Here is a 12,460-nt window from a genome sequence, read left to right on the forward strand (position 1 = left end):
GTCTGTGCGGGCGGCGCGGGCGCGGGCGCGGCGGCGGGCGGCGGCGCGGGCGCGGCGCGGGCGCGTCCGCCGCGCGGCTTGATGGTCTCCGACACCTGCCACATCGCCTCTTCGCTCAGCACGTCGTCGAAGTCGTTGAACATCGCCTGGATGCGCTCGTTTTTCTTGAACTTGTATTGCCTGCTGTCAGATGGAAAACTCTTATTACCACTACATTCAACACTAAACAATAAATGTAATAAAAAAATTACATAGTGTCGGAAGTAATAGTTCTTAAGTGATAAAACCAAATTGAGCAGACAATTCAGATGCCCTAGTTGACAAAAAAGCTTGTGAAATTGTTCATTTCACCAAACACTTAATTATTCGAAATTAGAATAATTTGTCTTAATATAAGTCAGACAAGAAATGATTCAGCATTCTATTCACCAAATTAAAATTTAAACGTAAACGAAATCAACACGCACTCTTTGTGGAACCTCTTCATATTCTCCATGATGTGGTACTGCTGCCACCTCTTGGTGAAGTTAATACTTCCATCCGGCAACAGGTCTGGGTTGCCGATGTGGACGAAAGTCAGATCTTGTAGGACTAGACCACTGCAAGTACAAATATTAGTTTTTATTACTGCAATACAAATATAACGAGCAAATTATATTACAGTACAAATTATTCCTTGAATTGAAACTGATACTTCATTTTGAAACTTTAAAATTTGTTAAAATTTTATTTTAAAAAAATAAATAACAACAGCATAATCTATACTATTATATAAAGCTGAAGAGTTAGCTATATATCATCACGCTATGACCAATAGGAGCGGAGCAGTAATGGCTATCTCAGGAACTATCAGTTCAAACTGAAAAATTCTTTTTGTGTTGGATAGCTCTTTGTTCCTGGAGTGCTATAGGCTATATATCATCACGCTATGACCAATAGAAGCGGAGCAGTAATGGCTATCTCAGGAACTATCAGTTCAAACTGAAAAAATATTTTTGTGTTGGATAGCTCTTTGTTCCTGTAGTGCTATAGGCTATATATCATCACGCTATGACCAATAGGAGCGGAGCAGTAATGAAACATGTTGCAAAAAAGGGGAAAATTTATTAGTTTTGAGAGCTTCCGTTGCGTAAACTGTTAAAGTTATGCAACAATGATGTATGACGGGATTGTTCCTCTTGAAAAGTTCTACAAAAATATATTATAAAACAAAGTCCCCGCTGCATCTGTCTGCCTGGACGTGTTAAATTCAAAAACTACCCAACATATTAGGATGAAAATTGGTATGGAGACAGGTTGAGACCCCGGGAAGAACATAGGCTCCCGGGAAAATATATAGCGTGACTTTTATAACGGAAAACTTTAGCCCGAAAAACTTTATAACGCGGGCGGAGCCGCGGGCAAAAGCTAGTATAATAATATAATCATTGAAGCTTACATGTAAGGTATGCAAGGTGGTTGCGTTTCGGCGAGCGCAAGCCTGTAGGTCCTGAAGGAGGAGGAGGAGTCGATAATGGTGCAGTAGTCGTGCAGCGTGTCGACGATGGATCGCGGCCATCCGAGGCGGCGCACGGGCGGCGAGTCCAGCGCAGACACCAGCGCCAAGTACGAGTTGAAGTTGTTCATCTTTCGCAGGGCTTTCATCACTTTTAGGAATTTGCTTGCGTATTTCTCACGTTCACGAGCCTCCTCCTGTAAATGAACTACAATATTACAAAAAAATCCTGTGTAAACTCTAAGTACCACATTAGTTATAGTATACCTCGTTACCGACACGGAATATAAGTAATTTCGCTTTTTTTTTTTTCGTCCTGATTATTTTCCCTGCATTCCACTACAATAGTGGATGTAAAAATGCCTCCTATGATATCATGAAACTAAAACGTTGATAAATGTAGCCTTGTTAAATACGGTCGTAATTTATACACAAAAAAACAACATCTGAATTAATACCTGTTCCAAAATCCTGGAACGAGCCCAATAGCTCATTTTGTTGAAGTGCTCGGTGAATCGAGTGAGGTTCGGCGAGCTCTCTTCAGACTGGTCTCTCGGCCACGAGAGCACCTCGGCGGTGGTGATGCGGATAAACAGCGCCGCGTCGAGTAACGTCATCTGTTCCGCAAGCTCCGTCGCCTTAAAGTCGAGAAGCGTGTCGCGACGCAGGGATACTGACCCGTAGCACGGCGTCTCATATTCGTATCTATTGTTGGTCTAAAATTACAAATATTCTGTTAATATTGGAACTATGGTAAGTCACATCTCAACCAAGTTGTCCAATGATTTAATTTTTAGTCCATTGAAATGTTAGCATAATACTTACTTGTTGGAAATGCAACTGTTTTTGTTTATCGACTAGAATCTGTCTCAGGGCTTTGGCTATGGCCAATTCCTCAATGTCAACCAGCCAGTATATGAACTCCATTATCTCTTTCATAAGGGTAACATCCAAATCTGCCAATCTGTAATAAAAAAAATGCAACTTCACTTTTTGTTTTTTTCTACAACCTATACAAAAAAGCGTACCGTTTACATTTTTATTTAGACGTGTAGCATTATTGACGGCACAGTGGAATATAGGGTACATAGTACAGTACGTACGTGAGGTCGGCGACGACGCGCGTGAGCAGCGCGAGCGTGGAGCGCAACGGCTGGTGGCGCGCGCTGTGGTGCCGCGCGCGCCGCACCAGCCGCGCCACCAGCGCGCCCGGCGGCACCCACGTGCGGTACGTCGCCAGGAACGCCTCCTGGTACGCGAAGTCTGCGCACAACACACCGTCAGCACACGCCACACACACCTACTACTACTGAACGACTCTTTCCGGATGCCAATTACCGACCCATGGTAAGAATAAACCAATCAAAAGTCATTTATTAGCATGTCAAACAAACTTTATTCTGATTGGTTCAGTTTTGCTATCAATCCAAAGGTCCACGTTAGGATCGTGTATTCAATTTCGCCGTATGCGATAACATACTTATATAACACATTAGTGGACCCCAATATAATACTTTTGTTAAACTGATTTATTTTGTCCCACACTATATTATTTAACATAAAAAATTTAATAAACCAATAGTATTTTTATTTTCATAATTTGAATACTAACACGAAGACAAGACTTAACTAATGGCGTTTAGGCCATATCTGTTTTCAATAATACTTTTGAAACGCACTTGCATAGGGACAACACATCTATAAATCATAATCCCGAAGTCAAGTGACTATGAGACTGATTTTGTATGTAGTGGCCTCGGAATAAGTCGTTCTAATCGTTTTTAAGTAAGCTAAACTAAAGCTGGTGACATATTTTTGTAGGTAAAAAAATATTGCATATCCCATACGAGAGTAATGTAACTGATAGCCCACAAAGGTTACGTCACCTGTCATGCTGTGCTGAAGCTCAAAAGACGCTGTGCGAAAATTGTAGTTTATAATGCGAAGTCGAAATTTAAATACCAACTATATCAGCGAATATATTTTATTAACGCACGCATGCAACATTACTTAGTTACGACTTAGAATAAATTCGAAATAATTCGTAATATCAACAATCTTTGTATTACGAGGCCAGAAAGCTGCGACTACTTCTAGACTATGTACTCTAAATGATGAAATTTCGATTGCACACCGTAACGTGTTTGTGAATCAAGCGTTAGTTTTTTTCGGCTTCAATTATAATCTATTTTCTGCTTTCGTGCACTTAAGGATTTTTGGCATGTGCAATTTAATAAGAAAAATAGCATCATACATATTTGACAAGCAACATCAGCATAGCTAATATTATATTAGTAAATAGAAAACCAGCGAGTTTGTTTCAGCCCCGATTCATAGAATGAGTCAACCACTTACACTCGTCCGTCTCTGTAAAGTGAAAGCATGACAGTTCAGAGGTTAGGCCGTTAGAAGCATATGATCAAGAAGTTTACAAAGATTTAACCGGCTTATTAAATGATTCCATTTTAATTAACTTGCCTATATGTATAGCTTCAGGATAATTATCATTTTGTAAATAAGCTACCCTCACATTAAATATTTATTCTTTATGCTAGCAACTATTTCATTGCTTTAGATAATTTAAAATTAATTAGAGAATAATTAAAAAAGAATTGATTTCAATGTAATAATAATGAAACCGATTTCATATCGGTGTTTGAACCGAGTTGGAAGAAGTAAGCAATGTACGAATGTATGGAAATCACAGAGCTACCCAAATGCATTCATGCCTGTACCCTGATTTTAAATATGGATGTGATTATTAGGGTTTCATTCAAGGACAATGCAATGTTCGCATGTGAGACGCGGTGCGCACCTTTGGTAGCCTTGGTGGCGAGCACGATGAGCGCGTCGGGGTGTCCGCCGCGCACCTCGGGCCCGTCCTTGCTCGGCGCCTTCAGCACCAGCCACGAGCTGATGTCGGTCTGCAGGATGATGTCCTCCGAGTCGCCGCCGCCGGTCGAGGGGCTCGCTGAATTTTCGTTGTTCACCGGAGCTGGCTCTGTACTTTCTTCACTTCGCTGTGAAATCATTCAGTTATTCGAGTTAATGTATATTTGTCCGCAGGTTCAAATCCCAAGTTCACACACCTCTGACTTTTCTAAATCATGTGTGTATTCTTTGTGAATTTATCGTTCGCTTTAACGGTGAAGGAAAACATCGTGAGGAAACCTGCACATCTGAGAAGTTCTCTATAGGAATTTCGAAGGTGTATGAAGTCTACCAATTCGCGCGAGGCCAGCGTGGTGGACTAAGGCCTTATCACTAATTATCAAATAGGAATCTTGAATCTAATCGCGCACCGCGTTCGCAAATTGTACATGATGACAACCAAGTTTATTTGATCACTTAAAAAAAATACAATTAATGTCTAAATCAGCAATGCATAAAAATATATCGTAACAACTATCATACCTGTGAGGGTACAGGCGACGGAGTGGGCTGTTGAACGAGCATCTCCAGCTCGTCCTCCAGCGGGAACTTGCCCGGAACTGTCGTGCTCACAAACGAGTCATCAGAGTTCTGGAAATACAACAATTATTTCACTTGTAAAATATTCATACATCATAATTTTATATTTATTTTATAAAAATAATTATTAAACATTATTATCCAGTTTTTCAAAGTTATAAGTAATATTACATTCACTTACGATGTTATTCAATAGAGTTTCATCGGCAGAGCTGTTGTGAGAAGAGGGTCGCGGTGACGGCGGGGGCAGCAATTCGTTGCTCGAATGTATCTGAACCTACAAGTAAATAATTATATGGTTATTGGGACATCCTCTCGTTAATTATGTTATTTACCTCATAATGTTCAGAATAATTCTTAATGTTTAAAAGAATTTGTCTATCACTATTTCAGGATTATACACCTTAGCCGGGTGCATAAGGACTTCAAAGTGATGTTTACTTATTGAGTAATTTTTTGGCACGACATGCCATTCTTGAAAGGAGATAAAAATGATCCCTCATCTGTAAATGCGCAATAGAGGCAATTCTCGTCCGGTTTGACAGGCAATACTCGCCTGATCTCAGCAATAATCTTATAAGTCTTGACAGATATAAAGAAATATGAAGGATACTCCCACATTCGAAAAAAAAAAATTACGTAAACAGTCGTAGTGGGAATTAGCTTGTGCTATAATTGCATGTGGGTTTTAGTTCACCTCTGCGCCTAAGCCGTATGATGCAATAATAACCTAACGAATATTTTTAGTAATAATTGCATACGATTGTTGCTAGCAATAACTGTTCCGCCTAAATGAAGCTTGATATTTGAATATGTTAACCTGTTTGTTCTTATTCATTTTGGGCGGCAGCGCGGGCGGCTCCGGCGGCAGCGGGCTCGTGCCGCTCGACGTCGTTAAACTGACACTGTCATCGGATCCACTGGAAAAAAAACAAATTTATAGCCCGTATTCGGGATTGTCGTTTTGTAATTACGTTTCGCTTTCTACCACATAGACCGATTAAACATTTTTCTAGTACCTACCGGATTTATGTTTACTGTCACTATTAAGAAAAAAACAAAAATGTTTTCCAACTCAAACAGTCGACTATGTACACTCAGTTACAAAAGTAGTTAAACAAATTCAAAATTGCAAATCGCCTTTTAACTTTTGTCTCCATATAAACAATCGTATTTTCTTCACTAAAATAAACTTTATAGGATGTTACTTTTATTTTTAGATAAAGACAAAAGAATAGTTAGGTTGAAGTTAATGTGTAAATACGTTTTAAAGTTTTGAATTTGTTCAGCTGCTTTTGTGGCTGACTGTACATAGTGAGTAGTAGTAGAAAATACGTTCATAAAGAGCGACACACTTTGAGCAGTTCTAATGGCTAAAACCTCTTGCAAGCATTTATCAGACTTTTTACAACAATATTTTAGGTGTAGCAATGAAAAGTATAATGTATACCTGAGCGGTGGATTTCCAAAGTGCTGAACAGTAAACGACTGAGCAATCGAACGCTGTACTTGCTGATGACGCTGCATGCTGATTATCCCCGTGCTGGTTTGCTGGGCACTGTAATAGTCAACGCTTTCGTTATTACAAATTGTCTTATTTCACAATTTATTTATTCTTATTACAAAATTTGAATCACGATGTTTAGCCATGGTTACAAATATTTGGGACTAGAAAGTGAAACAGTAACTGACACATTAAATATTACAATTTGACTATGCCTCACATTACAAACTGTTTACAAATTTTCTTTTACTAGTACTACAAAACACAAATGACACATTACCTGGCCAAATTGTAGGTATGAATGGAATGTCGGAACATGTCAGACGGCGCAGCCGCGTTGTTGGGCGGGTGGCTGCAGTTGCCGAACATCTCCATGTACGCCATTACTGGACAAACATCTTTACGTCATCACTGATAACACAATAAACGCAACAAGGTGTAGTAAAATTCACACACTGATCTTCACAAGACAATGATCTACCGCCATGTTACAGCTAATGTGCTATACGACAACGAGCCGGTACATGAGCCTAGTATAAGCAATACTTGTGTCATGTTTGCTTCGCGGTGCCCGTAACAGCCTGATGTGCGGTGCACCTACAATGTAGTCAAACCAGGGTAAGCGGGCCCTGTCCGTACTGTGTATAATTTTGTAATGTCTTGAAGAAAAAGGAATTTATCTTCTTCTGCTTAGAGCTGCACTCGCTATTGTAGTCTACTCTCTTTACATTACATTTGTAAATAAAGCTAAACAGCAAGAGTCCTACCGTCCGTACGCAAAACGACTACCTTCCAAATTCTTATACAAGGGGAACCATTATCCTGGGCCGATGACGTATGGGCAACTTGTAGTTTAAAGATTGAATAATTACTAATTAAAAATTGTGAATAAATGTTTTAGAAAACGATATATTTTAAATAGTACAATACCAAGAATTAGTAACAAGGACGTTAAAATGCAATTTATGCCTTAGATGGCGAGAAATTTATGAGAAAAAAAACTCTGCTGAATTTATTTTCTGAAAAGTCTTACATCCACACTACGTCCATATTTACATATATTACATTTCAAAGCTTAATTACCCAGGTTTGACGTTAATAAAAACTAATATTTACAGCGGTGAATTCTACACACCTCACAGTTAGTGAATAATAAGATACACTAAAAGCTTGGACGGCACTCGTCCGCCTGATGCCGTCAGGGTGAAGGCCGCGGAGTCGAAGCGTTAATAACATTAATCATCCGACGTGATAACGAGCCGCGGCGCCCGCGTTACTGCTCCGCAACAGGAAGCGGCGAAGCGATACATCTCATCTGCATGTCGAAGCAAGCCGGCCGTCTTATGATTCTCAAGCTCTGTGATCTCATTTCGTTTGGGGGCAACAAGCCTGTTTAGTTGGACGTGTTACTTGTCAATATTATTATGTTTTATTAATACTGATAATAATAATCTTAGTCTTTAATAGTAATAAATAAAATTTTAAATATGTGTTTAAGTGCATTGACATCAATGAAAATAATAATGAGATCATTGAGTTTGAAAGTTACATCTAAAGTATACAAGAGTGAGTTTGAGTTTCACATAGAAGCAGTCTGCGTATGAATAATAAAATTATATTATTTATCCTTATGATCTAAAAGCCGTGGTGAGCACTATAAGCGTAATGATCGTTTCTCCAACATGTCCCAGATCTTGGAGTGAAACCTTGGATGAATAAGAATTAACAAAACACATTATCGAATCATTATATTAACATCGTTTAGATAAATAGTTTTCTATGTAAAACGTACTCTGCAATCGACGAACGAATGCACTACAATTTATATAGAAAAAAATAACGTATCGAGTCAATACAAAGTTCGGTTTGCTATTTGATTGTGTACCAGATAGCGCCATAGCATGCATTGATCCACTCACCACTGTAGGCGACGCTTTGGAACACTGCCGCGCCGCACCGGCACAACAGACAAACATGCCGTTATAGCCCACATATAAACGTACCAAACAATCCCGAGTAGATGGGAGCATAAGATTATAATGTGCCGGTGAAAAAATTCAACATGATGAGTGTTTCTACCATATGTTTTGACGTTTAGGTCATGTGTAACACATGATAAGTATGCATGAATTGGTGTTTTTGTGGTCCTAGCAAAACACACTGGTACTGCTTTCACACATATTTAACGTTCATTAGACATGATCGAAAACTTCAAAACCAATAGTAAGCTCTCTTTATAAAATGTCGACACTGTGAATGATGTGAATGACAGCAGACACAGGGCGGCGTGACATTGAAACAATAATCGGAAACATTTCACGTGCGCGTTCCTTACAAACAGTACCATCCTTCTCAACACTTCAGAGGTAACATCACATCGATTCTTCAAACACTTGACAGTTTGCATAACAACACATAAGCATGCATGTTTCATCCATATCGTTCCACAGCATGACCAGCGTAAACGGAACCGTGAGTTGATTAGAATTTATCCCATATCTCCAAATTATACAGTACACCAACCATTGATCAATGAAAAAAATAAGTTATGTATCGCTATGAAACGATTTTACACTGAATAAATACACTCTTTATGTTTATATATTATCTAGATTCAATTGTAATAACGATTTAGAATTATATAAGGTGTGTAAATTGAGTAAAAACGTAATCACAGTGTCTGGTGGACCCTTCATTATGGTATGAGTAGATAGATGAATGTAAGAGCGGAGTGGGTACTGACTGTGTTTCTTCTTGAGCGGCAGCGGCGGCGGGCGCGGCGGGTGGTGGTCGGCCAGCGTGTGCGGCCGCGCCTCGCGCACCTCGCGCGCCTCGCCGTGCAGCGAGCACGCCGCCCTGCACCACACGCGATACTCATTACTTACATATCATTCTATACGAAATATACCGAAAACTAATAACGAAACATAGGTAAACACACACAACACTCCGACTAATAAATATTCTAATTGTATTTGCAACCAATAAAAAAGATAAATAAGTACATAGATGGAATTAAAACAATGTAAACCAAAGTAAAAGTACGTACTAAGCGTCTAAAGTATAAACTCCCATAATGGCCAAACAATGCCAACTCCACGAAAGCATGACGGCATAAAATTCGCGTGACAATTATTCGACATAATGACTTTCATAAAAATATAAACAGCCTTCCAACAGGGTACTTCAATTTATGCAATTCATATGATTGATATGTTCATACAACCAGGACAAAGTAACACAGCAAGTGATGATAAGTCAAGGTTTGTCCAAATATTGTCGATTGATGATAGATGATTATTCCTCACCAGTCGACATAATTATGGCAGCCTGTACGAAAATATATGGGATTGAGGCAAAAGTCAATGTCGATACCTAATTTCGACGTTGGGGAAGTGTTGCTGCACGTCGGCGCGGATGTTGCGGCGCGTCTTGGCGGGCAGCTCGGGCGGAGTCTCGCTCTCGTCCGACGTGATGCTCGCCAGTCTACACACATACAATATATTACAAACACTGACTATTTTGCACGTTCGTCTGCTAAAAGCCTTAACTTTAGACAATAGAACAATGTTCTCTAATATTAAGTTTATCTAATATACAACTAAAAATATTCTCTGTTGATATTATATGGGTTATTGAATGTTGGAATTTTTGTAGAACGTATACGGCTTCATTTTCAGACTATAAATTTTAAAATGTTTATGGGTAACAAAGTACCATCAGTCATCCGTAAATAATCATGTTGTATGTAGCACATCTGTACCACTGATCAGCTATAACACTAAGGAATCCAGGCCACGGATTCCCAAACAAATAATGATAATCTGTCTAAATAAGTGCTCAAAATGTGGTGTTACTTTTCTATAGTTATTAAATTCAGTGAACCATAACAAAATAGCTACAAACCAAATAAAAATAAAACATATGCCACTACTTGTTACATGTTATACTGTTTTAGTTTCAATAATAAATCTTTTATTTCTTTCTACTTAATGTCACTTCACCGAACCAAACCAGGACAAAATTTTACTGTCGCCACATTTTTTTTTCATATAAAGCCAAATTAAATTATATTTACAATCGATTTTTATTATACTAGTATGGTACTATACTAAATTGTGATTACCATAAAACCCAAAACTCGTTCAATGTTAAAACACTCGACGTGAGATACGTTAGTGCAACATTACACAGAACGAATAATGACAAAATTTAAAATCTAAAATTAACCTTTATGTAAGTATATATCTAATAATGTACTGTACAGTGATATTACACAAAAGGACACTCACTTTGTGGAATGGTGCGTAGTTATACAGTTCATATTGGTTACATTCATGCGGCTTTCAAAGCTTTGTACTGTGCACTTCATTTCGGTCACACAGTCTGTACTGTTAAAAGTACTGCAAAAACAATAACAAAAGCTTGTACACACATATTCAATATCAACGCAGTGCTAAACATTTTTATATTTAATTTTGATTGTAACCGCCACAAAATTAAACATGTGTTGGTAAATTAAGAGCCATAGAGACGAATTTGGTACTCTAAGCTCGAAACCTACAAAGTCGAAAAATAATTTGCATAGCGTTACGTTGAATATGTCTGTCATGAAAACACAGAAAATAATGCAAAATGAATGAACAACAAACAATTATAACGACAAAGTAGTGAATGAATTTGTGCAATTATCAGTGAATTAACACAAATGTAAAAAATAAATCGTGAATAAATACACCGAATGTACCTGTCCGTATGGCTAGAGTAGTGATGGGAAGAGAAAGACGATGTGAAACTGTGCTCAGTGGAGATCTCCGCGTGACCCACGGACACGAAGCCGGACTCATTGGAGAAACTGGAAACAAGACGTACCAAAAATTAAATAAATTCCAACAGAAATATGGAGGGTAGATGCAAGAAGAACCATCTCTGTATATGAAAATGTGTCCGTCAAATTATATTTGCACCACGGTAGGAAATAGGTCAATTTTAAAGATAGCGACATAAGTTATAAGTGTAGGATATATAATTAAATTAAACAAGAAAACAAGTTTCCGCTTTACTGTGCATCATTTTTTCAAAATTATTCTACTCAGCACACTTCACCCTGTTTACTACAGCTAAATGAATGTCATACCCTCTTGCTACGCTAGAGCCATCGTGTTTATGAGTTGTAATCTGCTTCTTACTGCTGGACACTTTTTTTCGTTTATCTCCCATATAAGATAGTCCTCATTACCTCGACCCTACATAAACAAAGGCATTCAATATGACGAATGATGTAACACTGTAATGTGATTTAGAAATCATACAAATGATATAGCTAGAACAACAATATGCATAAAATGATAGTATACCAACATGATGAGAAAAGCAACGACGAGACTTGGTGCTGTAATCAAAACAAGCAACGAAAATAATGTATAAAATAAAAAAAATCAACATTGTACATACTGGTGGACGTACCGATTGTGGTTCGAGTGCGGATGCATGTGCGCCGAGTTGACGTGCGACTCGTGCGACTCCACCGACGACCGCACCTCGCCCACGCTGTTACAGCTGCACAGCGCTGGAAACAAATACACATACCTTCACCAACGGACTCTCTGTATTACTCAAAATAACAGTATCCGCTTACATAACGTATAACTTAAATTTACAACCCTGAAGTTATAGGCTATGTACATTTCGTCATTCAGTTATATCATTTTTGATATTTGCTAAATCATGGCCAGCAGACAGTAAGAGGTCGAAAAACTAACTGAAATAAACATGATTAAGTTTTTTCTAGACAGGTTCAATCATATGCCAATTATTTTTGTGTATAAGTATAGTATATAAGGCATCGTTACGCACCGAGTATCTCGTTGTTGGGCTGCGTGATGAACACGTGGTCGTGCGCGCGCTCGTCGTCCGCGGACACGTTCAGCATCGAGTCCAGCGAGCCGCTGCTGTGCGACTGCAGCGACAGTCTGCCGCACATACAAACA

At 38.7% G+C, this 12,460-nt stretch overlaps 1 protein-coding gene across 1 annotated transcript; it reads right to left on the bottom strand.

Annotated features, from left to right (window-relative positions):
• Positions 1-30: 30 nt before the first annotated feature.
• On the bottom strand, positions 31-12,442 carry LOC115441857 (guanine nucleotide-releasing factor 2; the record flags this gene model as incomplete). The annotated part of the gene is given in 20 exon segments (XM_037445153.1): positions 31-183; positions 468-599; positions 1,439-1,692; positions 1,954-2,211; positions 2,321-2,459; positions 2,599-2,758; positions 3,851-3,862; positions 4,311-4,515; positions 4,910-5,017; positions 5,148-5,243; positions 5,787-5,886; positions 6,417-6,524; positions 6,751-6,856; positions 8,390-8,413; positions 9,214-9,326; positions 9,846-9,956; positions 10,763-10,873; positions 11,218-11,325; positions 11,925-12,039; positions 12,327-12,442. Coding segments are annotated over 20 exon segments (2,529 nt in total), but the record flags the coding sequence as incomplete, so codon positions are not given.
• Between the last annotated feature and the right edge of the window lie 18 nt (positions 12,443-12,460).

The sequence above is a fragment of the Manduca sexta genome, unplaced genomic scaffold (genome assembly GCF_014839805.1).
Source record: "Manduca sexta isolate Smith_Timp_Sample1 unplaced genomic scaffold, JHU_Msex_v1.0 HiC_scaffold_1255, whole genome shotgun sequence".
In the NCBI taxonomy this organism is placed as follows: Eukaryota; Metazoa; Arthropoda; class Insecta; order Lepidoptera; family Sphingidae; genus Manduca; species Manduca sexta.